This window comes from Nelusetta ayraudi, unplaced genomic scaffold (assembly GCF_046127955.1).
Source record: "Nelusetta ayraudi isolate G7.1 ecotype Tasmania unplaced genomic scaffold, CSIRO-AGI_Nayr_v1 ptg000042l, whole genome shotgun sequence".
In the NCBI taxonomy this organism is placed as follows: domain Eukaryota; kingdom Metazoa; phylum Chordata; class Actinopteri; order Tetraodontiformes; family Monacanthidae; genus Nelusetta; species Nelusetta ayraudi.
In genome coordinates, this window is record NW_027466092.1 from 12,540,803 (window position 1) to 12,561,355 (window position 20,553).

The 20,553-nt window shown below is 44.3% G+C and overlaps 1 protein-coding gene across 1 annotated transcript; it reads left to right on the top strand.

The window, feature by feature from the left end:
- The first annotated feature begins 9,515 nt into the window (after positions 1-9,515).
- Positions 9,516-17,552, top strand: kcnj12a (potassium inwardly rectifying channel subfamily J member 12a). The gene is made up of 2 exons (XM_076034542.1): positions 9,516-10,162; positions 14,969-17,552. Exon 2 carries the CDS (start codon positions 15,128-15,130, stop codon positions 16,427-16,429), a length of 1,302 nt encoding a protein of 433 aa, XP_075890657.1. The 5' UTR covers positions 9,516-10,162; positions 14,969-15,127; the 3' UTR covers positions 16,430-17,552.
- Positions 17,553-20,553: the final 3,001 nt, after the last annotated feature.

Consider the following 20,553-nt stretch of genomic DNA (forward strand, 5'->3'; position numbering starts at 1 on the left):
AGCCCCCGGCTGTCGGTGTAACAGAGACGAGTGGTGACTGGCAGTTTGCACCTCTCCTTTCATGCTACGGCGGGTCTGGGGCCACTGTTGACGTGAGGACTCACTCAGAAGGCTCCCTGCCGTAATGAGAGCTGCCGAACCCAGTGTCTCCTAAGCTGTATAGTGTGATGAGCGCACAGCTTTAGGCTTTAATGCTCCGGGGGGGATTAGATACACTCAAGCTAAATGTTACATAAGTTTTGGTTGTTTGTCTCCAAGCACGTGGAGTGGAACTCACAATCAACGAATAGCTTTCATTTAATCGCCATTCAAAATGGCTACAGTGTCTTCACTTGGTAGCCATTTTGTTGGGGCAGAACATAATTCTAAAAAAAAAAGTCAAAGTGAAAAAGTATCAGTTAACGTCTGCAAACGAACACATTCGTCAAATAAGTCAACGGGGCAAGTCAATCAAGTGAATCAGAATTTGAAATACAGAACGGCGCTAAAGGACGGCATCACTTCAGACTCAGCTACGCGTTGTGTTGTGTTGTGTGTACTCAGCGTGGACAACGTCGTCATGGGGGGGGCTTCCTGTTGGCTGTTGATCATCACTTGCTTTTTGCCAAGTGAAAAGTGAGTGTTGAAGACACGAAACAAATGGACTTAAGTGTCACACATTGTTCACATTGATTGTGTAAACGGAGTAAATGTTCTAAAAACAAATCCACATGAGGAAATTATGTGTATTCACAAGAATTCTTTTTGTGAATATTCAAGTCTTGGGCCTGCATTCAAAACTCTTGGAGAGTTTGATCAGAAAGTGTAAATTGTAAACCACCGATCCTATTAGAGCCTGTTGGAGTGCTTCCTGAACAGTGCAGCTCACTTCCTGCCACCGTCTCCAGTAACATCACAGGATCACAGGGAGGTGACGCCAAGTGTAAAACTAGCTTTGCACTGGCTATTCTTTATTGCTTAAATAGTCCTGAACTATGTCCAAGTCAAATTCGGTCAATTGGTCAATTTATGACATAAATTTTAAGCTATTCTGACCTTGGACATAGCTGTTTTTTTTTTTTGTTTTTTTTAACCGTCTTTGATGCATGTTCTCTCAGCATCACTAGTAACAAAGACACTGCCTCAAAGATCTCCCCAGAATAAATACTGACAATCAGATTTTCACATGATTAGAGTGCGTGTTTAACAGGGAGCAGATTGTGCTCGGCCAGCACGGTTTTCTATTCTGTGTGGCAGCACTTTGTGATACCCACAACAACTAAAACCAGGCCTGACTTTTCGCACAGCCTCAGTCTATTTCTCACTTCTCACCCACACGCCCACAGCAAGAGCTGTTAAAGAGGGACAGCAACTCAAAAAAGCTTAATCTCACACAGAGCCCAGGCGAATCCCACTGGGTTACTATGGGTCAGTGACACCCAAACGTGCACGCACGTACGCACGCGGCGTGCGCACGCTGGAATTTCACTGACAAACGGCTAAAAGTGTTGGAGGACACCTCCTCTATAAAAAAAATGCTGAGCATCATCCCCTTCCCCTGCCCTCCCCTCAGATCCGGCCTCTCTCCAGGGAACAATGGCAGAAATGTTGCTCTTTTGGAGCTGGCAAGCGGGGACCATTGATTGCCCTGCTGCCTGATCGGATGCAGTGAATTAGCGTAAAGCCTCAGTGCGGGATAAAGCTGACGCAACGACACTGCTATCAGGCTCCTGCCACGCAAACCCCGCTGCCTGAAAACCTGAAAAAAAAAATAACTCATTGGCAACATGTTGGTTTGGGAACAAGTCATGCAGACGCTGAGAGGGGAGGCTGTAACATGTAGATACGCACTCATGAACTCATTGAGTCATACAGATGTGGTGAAAACGACCCGCTGGAGCTCAAAGTCAACATCAGAAAAGAGACTGAAGTGACGCTGAACATGGTGAACGTTGTTTGTTGTTCGTAGATGGGCTGCAGGTCTGAGTGTTTCACCAACTGCTGCTGATCTGCTGGGATTGCCATCACAGACTATCACAGACAAAGGTCCCAAAGAGAGAAAATATCCAGTGAGGAGGAAAATGCTTTGTTCATGTCAGAGGTCAGAGGTCAGAATGGACAGACTGGCTAGAGATCATTGAAAAAACCCACAAGAACCCCAAAAAACCACTGGTTGCACCCAAGGTCTGCAGAATAGCATCTGTGAGCAATCACCATCTACATACACAATACCTTCTTCTTAGGTATCAGGAATCCTGAACGAGCAAGTTGTACCTAATAAAGTGGCCGCTGAGTGGACACATGCATGTGTTCAAAATGTAGCGTACAAAATAAATAAAATCCTGCTCGTTTCCTGTTCGGTCCACAGATCATACACTCACAAACACACACACAAACATATATATAGACTGTGTTTGCTGTTACTCCTTTGTCAGGCCATTTACGTATAATTGTGTAGCCTATGCAAAGTAATACCTTTTCGCAGCCATTTAGAAGGTGCACCGAGGACAGTAAACAGGCTGTAACCATAGTAACAACAATAAACGCAGGTTGGTGCTAAAGCTTAAAACTGTGCTGGTCTCTGTTTTTGTTTTGGACATAAAATACAGACTGACTGTGGGAGGCGGGCTGAGCTTGGTTACAATCCGACACTCAAAGCAGAGCTCACATCTCCTGCGTTCACAGAATGATCAACAATGGAGAGAGCACGAGCACAATAGGATTACAAAAAAAAAAACTTCAAATTGTGCGTTGCACATAAAAGTTTCCCTCCATCCATCTTCTCTATCTGCTTCCTCCTGCACTCAGGGTCACTGGGGTCTTTCTGGAGCCTCTCCCTGCTGTCATAAGGTGAAGGCAGGGTGACACCCTGGACCAGTCGCCAGCTTATTGCAGGGCCACAAAGAAAGACAAACATTCACCCATTTAGACACCTATGGACAATTTAGACTTCCCAATTGACCTCACATGCATGTTTTTGGACTGTATGAGGAAGCCAGAGAACCCACGCAGACACAAGGGGAACATGAAAACTCCACACAGAAAAGCCCCACGCCTGAGATCGAACCTGTAACCTTCTCGCTCTGAGGCGACAGCGCTAACCACTGCACCACCGTGAAAAAATAGGAAAAATAAATGAATAAAAATGAGAAATGACAGATTCACACCAGCGGCACGGCACTGCCATGCAGGAACCTGTTGTGGGCTGTTTCTCCTGAAAGCAATGATAAAGCAGCGGCCTGGTCCTTTAATTCAATGCAGTGCGGGGCGCAGGCGCGGCCTCTTTACTGGGGCTCCGACTTCTCGGCCGCTCTTATGAATGACACGCTGTGGCCCTCTTCACTGGGGCCGCAAGCTAAAGGGGCAAGTGGCATCCCACCATATGCCGCCTGCACCACCCGCCATATGCCCCGATGCTTAATTCATTTTTCCGAGGCCACGGGGGCTGCCGCCCACCCCTACACACCCTCCCACCACCGTCTCTGCGGTCCCACAGCGTTGGTCTGAACCTCGCTTCAACCTCCAGCACTGCCCCACATTCAAGTCATGTGACTCCCAATGTCTTGCACCGTTTAGTCTGCTGCTTCTGCGACGCGTCTATTTTAGTATCAATACAGACACGCGAGTGTGTGCGTGTGGGAGTCACACGGCGACTGTCGCCGAGTGTGTGAAGGAGCATACAGTGCACGGATGGGCGTGCAAGTTTGCGAGAGAGAGAGAGAGAGAGAGAGAGAAAGGAATGAGTGAAGCAGGCGGGGCAAAGGGGGGGGGGTGATAATGGGTCCTGTGATGCTGCAGTGGGGTAAAAAAAAAAAAAAAAGGTCACCACTGGTAAAAAATTTGGGGTATAGCCGAGGCTCAGCTGTGCAGAAGAGACAGATGGAGGATGGGCTCCCAGGGAGCTAGACCTGCTACAAATAGCTTTGTGTGCAGACGCTCTCCCGTGTGCACATGCGTACGTGCACGAGGCTCGGAAGTTACAAACACTGGCAGACAGACAGACAGACAGACAGAGAAAAAACACGTACGTCAGAGGGGAAAGAGGGAGATCTTTGTCTTCTCGCCCTACATGACAAGCGATGATGTGACTTCAGGGCGGCTTTTGTGGAAAGTCCTGAACTGGAACACGGAGGGGAATGACAAGAATGGTGCCGTCGCACGGCAGAAGAAGAAGAAGGTTAGTGGAGGAGAGAAGCGAGGGAACAGACAGGTCGACTCTGGCAGTCTGTCATCATTGTGTCATATCACACACAGTTTGCAACAATCACAAGTATTCTTTTTAAAGGGGCCCTATTGCAGTATGTCTATGTCCACATATAACAAATTAATTCTGGTGGTCAACTTCCAGCAGGGGTGTTTGGTCCAAAAACTCCTAGTTTGAGCTGTACAGGCCTCACAAAAGCAGCGTTTCTCTCACTCAGCCTGAAGAGGCTGTCCTGCCCTCCCCCCCACACCTCCCCTACCTGCTCTATCCGTGGCTCCCCCCCTTGTGATTGGCCAGCTGCTCACTGCTAGCGCTAGCTGACAGGGAAGATGGTTATTAGCTCTCATTCGATGACGCCTCACCCACAGTTTAAAAAACAGTCTGCATTGGGGTTACTATGATGAGGTTGACTTGTGATGTAGAAGCCCATCTAGAAATGCCCAAGTTGTCATTTTTTGTATACTTGGAGTGTTTGTTGGCATGTTAGTAATGCAAAGAGATGTCTTAAAAAGCTAAAAAAAAAAGTCAGTTTTTCTTTCTTTTTTTCAGTTTGTATTGAATTGTATTGTTTCCTATGACAATAAAATCCTCAATTTATCGATATACAAATTTTTAGGATTTGGTTTAGCTGTGGAAAACTGAGTTTGAACTGCAGTTGCCATAAAGACAATTACCAAGTAGCTATTGACTTTGCCAATGATAATAGACACCAAATGTAGCCTTTAAAACAAAAAAAGAGAAAACCGCTGAAATCAGAGGTACCATTGATGGTTGGTTTGCAGTACACAGCTTTAGTGCTACTTGTGACCTCGGTGACCTCGCAGTTTGGCCGCAACACTGGTCAGCCAGCCATTGCCCTCGTCTACCTCACTGAAGATGATAACTCAAGGTCGCTGTTGCCAGGTTTTTTAAAACTAGTGGGTTTGATTTTTGTGAAGGAGGTGCTTTCATGAATCATTGCGTGTCGTCGCTTCCTGTCCAATCAGTGACCTGCGCCTGACAATATTCTTGGCTCAACTTGCTTGGAACTGCAACATAGTACCTACTAAAATAGTACCTGGTACCCGGTACTACCACCTAACGATAAAGCTTGAAAAACGAGTCGAGCCAAGTAGGTGCTAGTGGAAAAACCCAGTTGGAGTCACAGATATTGAGAAAAAGAATCCCAGAGACGACTCGCTGTTGAACTACTTCTTGCTTATTACTAAATGGTTGCCAAATTTGCATCCGTTTGATCGCCACGGGGATGATCTGCGGCAGAGGTCAGGGTCAGCTGAGTGAGAGGTGGCCGCCGGGACACTGGATACTCAGCCGATTAGTTTTCTCACCCCCGGGGTATGGATGGAGGGCCAGACAGGAGCCTTTTTCAGCGTGCTGTCAAGGTGAGGACACGGTGAACCACAGACAGCCCTTCTGATGCCCCCCCGCCTCGCAGCTCACAGCGCATTAGGGAATGAAACTCCTCGTGAAGGGTGGATACTGGTGTGAGGGGAGTGTGAAGGGTTTATTTGCATATGGATTTTTGTTTTTAATTCCACATTTAGACCAACTTTTAATAAAAGCAGGAATATTTTATAGCGTGTTGAACACAGCACGGGTGGGAAAAACAAAGAATTCTAAAGGAAAACAACACATCTATCAATACCTGATGTCAGAATGGCAGGAACACAGAATCACATTGTCCATCACCTGGAAATAACGTAGCAGCAGCAGCGGCGGCGGCGGCTGCAACCCAAAATGAAGCAGGGAGAGAGAGAGAGATGATGAATACGGCTGTAGGAGTCATTATATAAAAGTATTAAGAGTCTGTGACTGTGAGGTAATGTCAAGCTCTGTATTTTTTTTTTTTAATTCAAATAGTTATATTCATTTTTCAGGACAAAGGATTGAAAATCAACTGTGATCTTCAAAAGTCCCATATCAGGCAAAGTTCACTTCGCAAGTGTTTTGCAAGACACACTAATATATAAAACCCATAAAAAAAACCATCCGTCCATTATCTGTCCATTTCAGAACGCAAAGACATACAGTTCTCAAAGCCAACTCTTTGTGATGTCACAAAGGGCACCTTCTGCCCTCCCAGATACTAAGAAAGTCCAAAAATTTTTTTGATTTAGCAGGAACGTAAAACCAAGCATTTTGGTGGAAGGGTGCAAACAGAGGGCTGGATATGGTATTTTCTATTTTATATATGTATATATATATATATATATATATATATATATATATATATATATATATATATATATATATATATATATATATATATATATATATGCACATGAATTTGCATATGAATTTAATGGTGTGATTCTGTTCTACTGTACTCCAGAATGAGGTACTTAGATCTGAAAATTGAAAACGTAGTTTTATTGTTTAATTGTTATTTTTTTGTCTTTTTCTATTGTTTAAATTACTTAACAATTATTTCATCTTTCCTGCTCAAGGATCAGGGAGGTTATGATAGTAAGCCTTGAGTTCCTAGCTCAACAAACTGTAAACATGCATACATAAACAATGCATTATCCTTTTATCATTTTACAAACACTAATCTGGGCCTTGTTTAATTGCCTTTAGCAATTTTTTTTAGTTTGTGTAAAAGTCCCGCACTGCTCCCAAGCACACACACACAGACACGCTCGGCACAACCAGTTGGGCCAAGAACAAGAGAGCCTTTTCACAGCTATTTCAGCCATGTGTGAGTGCAGTAATATCACATTTCTAATCCCTGCAGACAAAAAGCGAAGATGCATTAAGGAGACGACCAGGAATGGCTTCAAAGCCTGAAATAGCTGCATCAGACGTGAGTCTCAGGGAAAGACTGTAGCTGGGGTGATCAGTGACGGCCAGGAGGGACTCATCTGGGCTTCCACACACAATGGGCTGCCTAGACACCATTAATATGAGAATAAAAAAGGAAGCTTTCAGTAAGACGTAAAAAAAAAAAAAAAAATCCAGTGGGTGCAGAGCTAATATGTGACTGTATAATTTGACTTCTTGAATTAATGTTAAACCTAAATTCGGAAAGAACACCGGAATTGATGGCCAAAAGCCTTCAGATGGAGGCAGGGAGACATGGAGCCATTGACAGCTTTGACAGAGGAAGTGCTGAGCTTCAGGTGCTGCATCAGTGCAGAGGACAAAATGCTAACACATACTATCAGCATGAAAGATGGTTAAAAGTTTCTTCTGAAGGCTCCCCCTTTCAATGCAAATTGGTGTCTGCAACCGGCAGAAGCTGAGAGATTTCCCTATCTCCAACTTTTTTATGTTTTAATACCTCAGTGTGCTACTTTTTCTCTCTCTGTCTCACAGCAACCCTCTTCTCTGATTGCGAGATAGACGCTACACAGAATTAACCCTCGTCCACCAATCTTCCCCCACCCTGAACAGACTGCACGGACACCTTCAAGTTTATCTCTTTCAAGAAACTGCGGCTGCTTACAATCATCGATTAAAAGCTTAGTTTAGTTTAGCACTTAATTCTTCGGGTTTTTCAATCTTGCCTTTTCCAAAGAGCTGCCACTCCCTGAGTATTTCAGCAGCAAAACAATTTCCCTCTGCTTTTTATCCGTTCTCCCCAGGAGTCGTGGATTCCACTTCCCCATCCCTCTCAGAGACAAAGATGCAAGAGACAAAGGCGCTGCCACCTGTGATTGCATAACAAGGTTTACTGTCTAGATGTGTGAACCTCGTGATCTAGTGTTCTGCAGGATAGCAGCGTCGAAAAAAAACCAACAAACGATAAAAAAAGAAAGAAAAAAAAAACCTCCAGGAAGCTGCACACATGTGCCGAACCTGTTGCTCACTTCAGACGGGGGAAGTGTGTGATAGAATCGCTACCAGCTCCATGAGCTGCCGTCCCAGGGCCAAACACAATAGCCCGGTGATGATCACACATGGGCTGCTGCAAATCACCCTCAGAAATCCAAAAAATCAGGGGCTGCAAGCGGGCGCCAACAGGAGGGAGAGGGAGAGCGGGGCGAGCGAGGAGGGCTCCTGCGCTGATGAATCTGGCGCCGAGACAGTCCGGACGTATTTAGAAAATTCTCACTCTTTCAACGCCAACCCCCAACCCTCCTCTCGCTAATTGTCATGTCTTTGAGTGCTCGACTGATGACTGGCTCTTTAAAAAGGCACCGGAGAAGGAGGAGCAGGCGCTCTGCTGTGAGGGTAATGTCACACTTGGAAGGTGTCGAGGGCGCAGTGGCAGCGAAGGAGCAAAGGAAGGACGACGGCGATAACGAAGGATCAGTCTGGGATGCACCGTGACACTGGCTCTGGTGTAGATACCTTCCATTAGAGGTTTAACCAACTCTGCTAAATACTAAATTCACAAAGCACATATTCTTGATGGAGAAAACCCCCCACTCCCTCAAAAAAAGGCTGACAAAGCGATGGGCGCGCTCCAATTTCAAGCCCTCTGACACACGATAACCAGCGTGACGGGGCTGCCTGCCGCGGCATCGAATGCTTGTTGATTAGTTGTTGGTGACAAGTGTGAAAGGCATCAGTCTGCATTGAGACGCGGTGGCACGATATATCAGCTCACACCTCGGCCCGGACGGAAAGTTTTATTGGGGCGTCTCATGTGAGGATCCACCACCCTGGTCTGGTGGCATGGCCGCAGCAGCGGCAGGAGCAGCAGCAGCAGCAGTGTGATCCTCTCATGATGCTGTAAAAGGAAGGCGAGGTAATCAGCTGCTTCTGTACTCTGAGGGTGGAAAAGGTTGGGCGGTGGTGGTGGTGGTGGTGGGGGTGGGGGTTAAGTTAATGACGCGGAGTTAAAAAGTAGACCAGATGGGCGCCGAAGAGACAGGGCCGCTATAAATGTTCACGTGGGAAGTTGAGTCGTCATTGAGCTTTTTCTGCTCCACAATGGCGCCGACGATTACTCTCGAGAAAGAAAGAGAGAAAAAAAAGGAGCCGTCTGATGGGGCACAATGGCAGATTGTGAGTTTTCTCAATGATTCGTCTGCGCATCAAGTCGCCGTCAACCGGTGGTGCCATGATGTGGGAGGGATCCAGAGACAGACGACAAGAGTGGAGAGAGGGAGCGACGGGGGAGGGAGAAGGGGGGAGGGAGCGGGCTGCAAATGGCAGTTTTCTGTGACACCATGGGAGGGAGCGAGGGAGGGAGAGAGGGAGGGATGGAGGGAGGGAGTGAAGAAATAGTGAAAGAGGGAGTGTGAGTGTGTGTGTGTATAGCGAGGGAGAGAGAGAGAGAGAGAGAGAGAGAGAGAGAGAGAGAGAGAGAGAGAGAGAGAGCAGTCCAACTGGATCAGATTGCTAAAGATTGATAGAGAAAGCTGTTCAGTTAATAAGCAGAGAGAGAGAGAGAGTGAGAGAGAGAGAGAAAGAGAGAGAGAGAGAGTGTTGTCCAGCTTTAATGGGAACGTGAGCGACGGGGCCAGTGAAGGACTCGTGTCGGGGAAGATGGAAGCGCAGCAGGTGAAGTTATTCCCTCAGAAGACGGAGATACACGCAGCCTCGTCCTGGTTTGGCGGTTTTCGTTTTTTTTGTGATGGGATAATCCTCAACTCGTACCTGTTTGGTGCCCGGCACTCAGCGACTCGCTGACTGAGCCTGAGGTTCTGGTGCTGTGCGGTGTGGTGAGGTCCGCTCGGAAACTGCGTTACGGCTGAGCCCGCAGCACCACCACCTGCAAAAAGACAGCAAAAAGAGAGAGAGAGAGAGAGGGAGAGAGAGAGAGAGAGAGAGAGAGAGAGAGAGGAGAGAAAAGGAAACGAGAGACATTAGAGATCAAGGCAGGATGAAGAAAATTAAAGGGGTCGTGAGCCTCGCGCTGAAGATGATGGAGTGTTTGTTTCCAAAATCAGAGTAACAGCTGGAGGAAGGAGCAGCTGCGGCGGACGCAGAGAATGCCTTAATTTGCTCAACAGGGACATCAGGACAGAAGACAGCAGCACCTTTTACTTCTGCAGCCTGCGGGGAGGACGGAGGAGACAAGGAGACAAGGTAACGGAAAGGACACCAAACTTAAAGCTGTACTTTGAACTGCGCAGTAATATCAGTGGCCAGCCGCCAGGCTGTGATGAGGGGTTGGGAGCGTTTCTGTGGCGGCGACAGTCATTCTGCGTAATCATATAGTCTGTCCTGTAGTCAATCGTTTGTGTGTCTGGGTTTTTTAGAAATAAATACATAGATATCAACAATTATTTTCTCAACAGATGGGACAAACTGGATTTGCTGCCCTGATCTCGTTGTTTCGTCGTAAACGCCGCGGCCGCATAATAACGCAGAGGCTCATTCACAGCGTGAATTCAACTGTTTGTCTTGGGTGGATTTTAACTGCCTCGGGATTTTGTGCACCTTCAGCCTTCAGTTGACAATTTGGACCGACGGAGAAGGGCCTAACAGTCAATACGGGCGTGTGGTATTGACAGTGGTCTCCTGCATACAGATGGCTATAAAAAGAAAAGAAATCCTCTAAAACTTGACCACAAAGACAAATGTTCAAAATATTCAGGTTATACAGAATTACATTCAAGTTACATCTGACTGAAACCTTCGAGGGTGAGAGGGAATGCTTGCTTCTATTTTTCTTTGTTTAGTCATGCAATTTTTCATTTATGTGGATAAAAATGTATGTATTCCTTGTAGAGGATAACAGTGTTATCATACCAATCTCAAAATACTTGCAAAATTAACTGTTGCAAATCAAGGCCGCTGTTGGCTTGGAATGAGTTCAATCATTGTCACCTGCAGGTTAATAAACACTGTTACTACAAAGAATGTCTGTGGATGTAGACAGAACATGCATTTAACCTTCCCGCTTTTTTTTGCGAAACGTCCAGACCGCAAATTAATGCTTTTCAGGCTCCTATTTTTCCTCAAAGCTTGATTAATAATCACGCCACCTGTTTTGGCACATTAAAAATTGATGATGTAATAATCATAGTGGCAGAGGCACACAAACAGGTATCAGCAGATAAATGTGCTGCTCCAGGTACTGCACTTTTCCATCTGAGTAAAAAGAAACCGCTGATGTGAGGCAACAAAGGAGACGGGATGAAGCGAGCGAAGATTATGCAGCGTTGCCTGATGGTTCAATGACCTCGTCCTGCTTTTCATCTCAGCTTAGCGCAGTTTGATTCACTTTTATTTTTTTTCGACTGGGTTTTTTGGATGCAGCTGGACACACCAAAAAGAAAAATATGTCCAAAACATGGACCGAGGCGTAAATAGCTTTTGCTTCATACATCACCTGAGTTAGAGACTGCATGTTAAATTCATCAAGCTTCCCTTGACATTAAAAATGACATACGTCTGGCTTATTGTGAGTGAACCAGCCTGTCTGTGAATGGGCTACGAGCGATTAATAAACAAAGCAAAGAGATCAAACAAGCTGAGTGAGACGCTGTCACGTGGAATGATCAATCAATAGGATTCCTATTCCTATTCCTGGTTCCTATTATAGGAAGCAGGTGTTTGAACAGTGGAGAAGCTACAGGTGCAGCTCGGAAGTAGGAAAAAAAAGAGGAAGGATTCTGTCCCACTTGCATAAAACACCAGCTGTTATCGTACCACGAGAAGGTGACTGATTCTTTATGAGCGCCACTCTCTAGAGGTACCTATGGAGGCATCCTGGCACTCAGGATGGCCTACATACAGAGTCCGAGAACCTCTGGGGTCCCTATAACTTCAGATTCCGACAGAAGGCTCCGCGTGTAACGTGTGTGTGTGTGTGTTGTAGTTTGGATAAAAACACTAAAAGAGCATTGAATTTAAATTTCCTAGCACGCACAGGAGGTTCACTTGTACAGAGGTCGCTATACTGTATGATACAATGCGCAGGTCTGCCCTCTGTGATGTCATAATGAGCAATATGACCCCTTTCAGGTCCACAGTCAGTCGTTTTCAACTGAAACTGTCTCGCAACCATACCGTGTCTCTGTCTGAACTAGTTTGAGTTCTGCTGGGAAGTTAAAACTTAGCGTTTTTGCTCAAGGCTGTAAACAGCGGGTTAACTACACCGTTGTGTGGAAATCCATTGAATTTTCTCAGATTATTAATCCTGGGCAACCGGGTAAACAGGTGAGAAAGCAGTGAAAATAGATACAATATGGGACCGCTGATGCAAATTTAGCAGAGACCCCTTTGGTGCAACTGACTGCCAATTAGAAGACATCTCTGCATGATAAAGTGGTGTTGCTTTCTATAGGAAAATACCCGTAGGGTCACTTGAGAAGAGATGAGCTCCAAGTGGTGAGCTATAGGAAAATGCAGTGACACCCGAGTCGCGGCCTTTTCCTTCACAATGGCCTTGGGAGGTGGGCCGTGGTCATTGCCACTGGGCTCAGTTTTCTGCCTGCACATCTTCAGGTGAAGCAGCCCCTTCTTGTCCAACACATGGCTCTGTCCAAACTGCAAGTCATTCACCCTAAACCGCCACCCGTCACTCCATCAACCGCCCATGAACACACACGGCTAGAGGCATGAGGTCGAAAAAAAAGTGTTCAGGCGTACACATGATACACTGTTGGCCTCCTGCTGAGTCTTTGTATCCGTTTGCAGCGCAATATGTTTTTTCTGATCCAAATGGCATTCAGAGTGACTGCTGGCACCGGAATGCAGAAGGTGGATGGGAGTCTACTCGAGGTGAAAATGCCAGTTTGGTAGGGATACAGCCCTTTTGTTTAAAGTTAATCAAAAGAGTCGTTCAAAGACTCTTTATCTGACCAAATCGGCAGACACCTGACACTGGACGCCTACAGTGTAGTTTGGTAACTGTGCACCACAGTGATGCTCAGGTCATGTGTGACAGGGACATGACGTGCTGAAAGGATGTTCAGGCACCGGGACCCGTCTAAATTACATAACACATTGAGTCTGGTTACGATAGAGAGTATATAAGCGAGGTTGAAACCAAGTAAAAAAAAAGCTTTATTAAACAGTGTAAAATCAAACTCCTGATACAATAGGATGAGATCATCAATGGTAGGGTTGCTATTTTTGGTCTCAGCCATTGTCTTCCTTTGTTAAGGGCAAAAAGAAGCGCTAAAAATATAAAAATGTAGCAAAAGAGTGTGCGTTTTTACGTCTTAACGACAGTGGATGAGGTAATCTGGCTCCAAAACCTGCACCCGAGGGAAGGGAGTGAGGATGGCTTTAGTGCAAGTGTGCGGTAAAAGGCAGGGCACCTGGGATTTGGGAGTGCACATGAGTGAGCTGTTAAGTCTCCTGGGGCCAAATCAGGCAGACAGACACGGATCAGATGTGGTCAGGCGATAAAAGCCGTCTGCCTCCAAAGGAGCCTCTGTCTTGCCCGCAAGGGGAAAAAAACCTCTTGACCCCGAGCATCAACGTCACACACTCTCCAAGCTCTTCCCTGCCCGGTGTAAATAAAACAAAAAGAAAACAAAAAACAAGGCTTAAAACGAAATCCCTTTCAAAGGGATTCGTAACACAAAATTGAACTTTTGACCGGTTGCTTCTCACCCAGCTAGAGGCTCTGGTGACATTTTTAAATTCGGCAAAACTGTCCGGAAGTGTTTCACACACATGCAAAGGAACCCTTTGATGAGTATGGAAAGTTCCTGTGCTATGGGCTAATGTGACAGCGTGGCTCCTGTTCATGATGCTGAAGTGAATGTTTTGGCAAAAAATGTGACACCCATGTCTCCATTTCAAGTCAAATGAGACTTCGGGCACTAGGATGACAGCATACCAGCAGGATCGACACAATTTTGGGTTCTTTAAGGCTCATGGCTACTACAGCTTCCAACTTTCTTTCTCTCTGTGCAACTCCAAAACAGTGACAGGAGTAAAAATTGCCACAAGAGTCTACATTGGTATAAGGGTGAGAAGCAAATGAAAAAAATGTTTTTAAAAAAAATCAGCTTTGGGTGAACTAACCCTTTATAACAAACTAAAGTGTCTTGAGTCCTATATTATCTAGTAGGCCTAAGTATGTTTTTCTAACCAGCATTAACAATACACACATGTATGGTATCAAATTCCATTACGGCACCACAAGTATTGTACAAAGAAGGACAACGGCAAACTTTCGAGGGAAGAGCACAGCTTGTCCGTGGTGATGACTACATGGCATGCCGCTGATAAACTAAAAATACAACTCGCTGAAGCCATCCCACACTGTCTCCCTGTGATTCGTAGGCCTGAAAACCCAATGGCCACTTTTTTTCCCATTTTAAATTCAGCAGCTAATTTTAGTTTCTCGTAATTTCATAATATAGTCGAACATCTGGTAGGTGACGGTTTGGCTTGTCTCTCCGCTGCCAACCTTCTGTCTCACTGCAAGAAAAAAGACACGGGGCGTGCCATGTGACACAAGTGGATGTGCTGTGTCAAGAGCTCTTCATTTATCCAGGCAACATCAAAACACTCAGGGACCCTTCAGGAAGAGCCAATCGTATTTTGGTCGTGATGTTTAAAGAGGCAACAATGACACTAACCTGGGTGATGCAATAGTTTGTCTGCATTGTTGCCTCACAGCAAGAAGGTTACGGGTGCGATTCCCTGGCCTGGGGTCTTTCAGTGTGGAGTTTGCATGTTCTCCCTGTACCTACATGGGTTTTCTCCGGGTACTCTGGTTTCCTCCCACAGTCCACTGTGAGGTATGAACAAACGCCTGAGCAAAGAATTTCACTCACAAACTTGTAAGTTCGACAATATGGAACTTTTAAAACATTTAGTTTTCATAAAAGCACTATAATGACAATGTCAAAACCCAGGTATGTTGCTTGGTTGTCATGTCGCAGTAGGAGGCTAACTTTGTCCTCCTCTTTTGATATTCCACAGGGGCTGGATTAACCCAAAGGCTCTTACCCAGCTTCTGCTCCATGGGCCTCTGAAATGGAGCTAAGCCAGTGAACAAGCAGTGAGGGTCCTTGGTCACACGCTGGGACCCCGGGCCTGCCCATTTGCTCTAACTTCACTGTTGGATGCGCCACTGGGAGCATGAGCGTGGGAAAGATCAACCGCTACAGCATTGTGTCATCCGAGGAAGAGGGCCTCCGTCTCACTACCATGCATGGCATGAACGGCTTCGGCAATGGCAAGATCCACACCCGTCGCAAGTGCCGCAACCGCTTTGTCAAGAAGAATGGCCAGTGCAACGTGCAATTTGCCAACATGGACGAGAAGTCGCAGCGCTACATGGCTGACATATTTACCACCTGCGTTGACATCCGCTGGCGATGGATGCTGGTTGTCTTCACCCTTGTGTTTGTGGTCTCCTGGCTTGTATTTGGCTTAGCCTTCTGGGTCATTGCTTTGCTCCATGGAGACCTGGATAACCCTGCTGGAGATGACAACTTCACCCCATGCGTGTTGCAGGTCAACGGATTTGTGGCAGCGTTCCTTTTCTCAATTGAAACACAGTCTACCATAGGTTACGGCTACCGCTGCGTGACTGAGGAGTGCCCCGTTGCAGTCTTCATGGTGGTCTTCCAGTCCATCGTGGGCTGCATCATTGACTGCTTCATGATCGGCGCCATTATGGCCAAGATGGCAAGGCCAAAGAAACGGGCTCAAACTCTGTTGTTTAGCCATAACGCTGTCATTGCCATGCGGGACGGAAAGCTGAGCCTCATGTGGAGGGTGGGGAACCTTCGTAAGAGCCACATTGTGGAAGCCCACGTCAGGGCACAGCTCATCAAGCCTCGGATCACGGATGAGGGGGAATACATCCCCCTAGACCAGATAGATATTAATGTGGGGTTCGACAAAGGCCTGGACAGAATTTTTTTAGTTTCACCCATTACAATTCTTCATGAGATAGACGAGGAGAGTCCGCTTTTTGGTATCAGCAAACAAGACTTGGAGACGGCTGACTTTGAGATTGTCGTCATCTTGGAGGGAATGGTTGAGGCGACTGCCATGACCACACAGGCTCGCAGCTCCTACTTGGCCTCTGAGGTCCTCTGGGGTCATCGCTTTGAGCCGGTCTTGTTTGAGGAAAAGACCCTGTACAAGGTGGATTACTCTCACTTTCACAAAACCTACGAGGTGCCGTCCACCCCTCGCTGCAGTGCCAAGGAAATGGTGGAGAACAAGTACCTAGTCCCAAGCTCTAACACTTTCTGTTATGAAAACGAGCTGGCCTTCCTGAGTCGGGACGACGAGGAGGAGGACGTAGGTGGTGGGAGCAGGGCACTGGCAAACCTCAGTCCGGACCGGAACAGTCGGCATGAGTTTGAACGTCTGCAGGCCACCAGGTCGCTGGACCAAAGGTCATATCGCAGAGAGTCAGAAATATGACTACTAACCGCGGACTGGGGTTAACCTCATGAACTGGTCTCAAAGGTAGAAATGCAGAGCAATGCAAAGTGCCATAGCAAAAGCTGACAAGTAAGGAAATTACGTAAGACAAAGAAACGGGTCTCCGCCGGAGAGAATGGTAACAGTAGAAGCACATTGTGGAAAGGAATGTCTACAACTAAGGAAAAGGCTAAGGAAAGACCTTCTTCCTAAATGGAAACTTGAATTTTTGTTTTTTTTTCCACATGTTCATTTTGAGTAAGGAGTGTTAAAAAGACAAAGAAACAGTGACCTTTATAACAGAACCTTATACTCAAGTCTTGGTTGTAAATAGATGGCTTAGGTAAGTTATGTTTTGTGTGCAGTTTCAGAAACTCCTCTTAAAACAGATGTTACAATTTCAACTTGTTCTTGAGTACAAATGTTGCTGCGACAACGTTTTTTTTTTCCTCTCCTGAGCTCTTATGGCTGTATTTTGTTTATTTCAGTAACACAGTCAGAATCTGTGCACTGCGACATTCAAATGCAACAAACAACGCTCAAACATCGGACCTATGAGCCAGCGAGACTAACACAATTCAACACCTTTAATTGAAGAGATGGACCGATTCTAAAAATAATTTAATATCGGGACAGCAAGCGTTTAATTGCACATTAAATGTATATGACATACGTCGAGCTGTAATCATTTCTTGCTTTCTAGGCACTATCATTAATACCTCAAACTTAAACTTTTTTAAATAAATCATCTAACATGACACCAAAGTCAATATTTATTAGCAGCAACAACAAATAAGCAATGTTTAATCTTTAAAAACGAGTCAATTTACAGTAGATTCTAAAGCACAACCAGCAGTCAGAAATAAACACAGGTTTGTCATCATCAAATAAATGGCAAAAGAGAAGCACCTTTAACTGTACCTTTAATTTCCCCAAATGAAACACAGTTGACATCAATAAACAGGTTTCACGCCATAACATTCTCTAATAGTTCACATTACCTTGATTTACCACCAGTCTATGCATATAATTATTGGTATCACAGGGGCAGTAATCCTGACTCATAGGCGTTATGTGTCAGACTGAACTATTATTATATAATATGTATTACTTTTTATTACAGAATATATTTAAAATGATTGTAACAACCCTATCTATAAATCAATATGTTGTCTTTACTGTGAGCAGGCTCATGGTCATCCTGAGTTTAAAAGATAAATCTCTGAGCCCTCTACCAAACAAGCATCCCTTTCAAATGCCAAAATTAACGCAATCAGGTCAAGTGTGTCCACAAAAATTAGCATTACACTAATAAGGTTAGGACAGTCTAGATGTATTAGCACACTAACCAAGTTCAAGCCCTTCATTTCTGTTCACTTTATGTGACTATGTGGTAAATTAAACAACTCATTGTTTTATAGTAAATTTTTTGTTCCTGTTCTGTTTGTTTTTGTTTGTTTTTGTTGGCGTGATCATAACAAAAACAATTATCTGATACTGTTACAACCTTTAAAAATGCTTAAATGTAACTGTTTAAGGGTGAGACTGTGGTTAAAAACCTGTTCCCATTTATCTCGACGCAATCTACTGTCAGATGGATAGACAACCTGTGTTCACTGTCACTGGTTGCTCTGACTTTTAACAACATTGCACACATTAAGACTTAATGTGGGCTGACCCTGCACTGAGTAAAGGCACCGCACTGGAGTCTAACTGGAAGCAATAAGCACTCATTCAAGCTTTCACCCTTTTTGAATCACTTTGATTATAAGAGTCTTATGGATTGCTTGGTAAAGCCCGAAACATGCAAGTTAATGGCAACTCATGCTTCATAGAAAAGTGGAAGGAACAGCAGGTGGTGAATGACCTCACATCCCCTTTGCCATGTAGTATCTTAAGATTTAATACCAAAGTAGTGGTGTGAGGACAGATTCAGACTTGGGTCCTTTAATTCCTTGACTGATCTTTCAAATCCTTTCCCATAATTTACCCGGGTTTATGTCTTTCTTTTACACTGTGGACTGCAGCTTCCTGCGATTCACTGTCCAAAACACTGTATAGATCTGCAGAAATGTACTATTTTCGTCGCCATGGAAAAATAAACAACAGAGACAAGGTTTTTGCAAAGACACCTTTCTGGGGTTACTGTCGGTAGGATGGGCCTAATACAAAGAATGGACTTTCATCAGTTCTAAGGAGTTAACTGTCAGGCAAAAGACACATGTTAATGTTTGGGGAAGTGAATTTGTCTCTTAAGTTAAAATCTATGCTGAAAAAAGAAAACCTTTATTTGTTAAAGTAGTAATTAAACATTAAGTCTCTGCTTTAAAAGTATCCAATCAAACACAAAATGATCGTATTTTCTTTTCAAGAAAAAAACTCCTACATGTTTCAATAAAACCTTTTTATCAGGCCAACATTATCATTTAGCTTAATCTCTAAATATTTAGGACAATGCATTTGTAAAAACATATAGACACAGGATATGACGATCAATAACATATACACAGATAACCATAAGATGGTTGGTATTTTGGTCACAGTGACTAACATTTTCCTAATGGTCCTTTAACACTTCTAGAATGCTTGACTTAATGATATTTGCAGGTTGTATGGTTCCCTTTTTTCATAAAATATTAGAATGTAGAAAAACAGCAGTATTTTCTGGCTATTAAGTAAAGCATTATGTACCCAAACTCCAAATTATTTGTCCTACTCACTGCCTTCTGGGAAGGTTCAAAACACTTATGTAAAAAGCCTCTGAACGTAATCACAACATTTGAGTTGTTAAAAAAAGGATGATGTGACAATAGTTACCCTGCATCACCAAAAAAATGCACAATTCAATCATTTCTACTGAATAAAATGTTAAGAGCCTGTTTCAGCTCTGCTGTTGCCCACCTGAGCCTTTCAAAAGATGTGTTTGACAAGGTATAAAGTTTATAGGGGAAAAAAATACAAAAAAATTTACAGAGATTTGATGCTGTATAAACCTGCTTATTTTTTATACCATGTTCTTTTTGATAGAATGCAGCAATTAATATTTGTCTGTTTTTATCAGCGTACACTGAAATCAACACTCAGAGGCAAAGATGCAATTATTGTCTCGATTTTTAAAGATCAATTTTTTGTTGTTGTTTTGTTTCAGTATCGATGCTCCTAGATATTTCTCTTAAAGGGATGAGTGGAAAAAAAAAAACCTCTGACCTCTGTAGAAGTCTTCCTATGTCCAGCAAAATGTCCACTGGGCTTTTCATTTTTATTTAAAGCCCCCTAAGTTATTAGTAATTAAAAACTAACTGTGGAAAAAAAAATGTTTCATTTTTTACTTCCTATCTTCCTGGGTTGTTTTAACCAGTAAAACGCAGCCTGATGACTGAGCTAGTGGCAGTGTGAATGGGAGAGTGAGGAAAGGCAGTGGCTGATCACCACTACGAGGGAACGGATGATAGATCAAGATTCGTGTCAGTGACATCAGATGACTTCCTGGTCTGCGGCCAATAATTCAAGAGGGCTCATTAATTAATCAGTGTGGCACACAAACAACCACCGGGGGCCTGGGGCCCTTTGGCCTCGCTGCACAGGACCGACTTTATCGAATGAGTTCAGAACACAACAGATCGATGTTACGACTACAACCTCAACACGGAGAAGGGGAGCTAAATGTTGAAATCTTGACGTTTTTACATTTCAGTATCAACATTTGTCAGTGTTTCGCCCTGTTATGATATGAAAAGTTAAAGATTAACACTAATGTCTGATTTTCCTGCAGCCCCTTCCTTCCTTTACTGGAAGTACTGTTACATGATCATTGGGACCTAATGCTGTGAAGTACTACTGGTGTTCGTGGAAATCTACCCGTCTTAAGATTTTCATTGTGTAAGCTAGTGTTTGGTGGAGTTTAAATGATCTTAGACTATGTGTATGAATGACATCACAAAAAAAAAAGTAGAAACACACACTCAGATAAAAAAAAACCAACAACATTAAAGAGGTGCAAAAGGCAGGCAATTTGATCCAAAAAATGTAAAACAACTTTCAAGTGTTCATCTCAAAAGTCTATAATAATCTTACTGACAGGCATCTAGGACAAAATGCTTTTTCTGTATAATGATGACACCAGC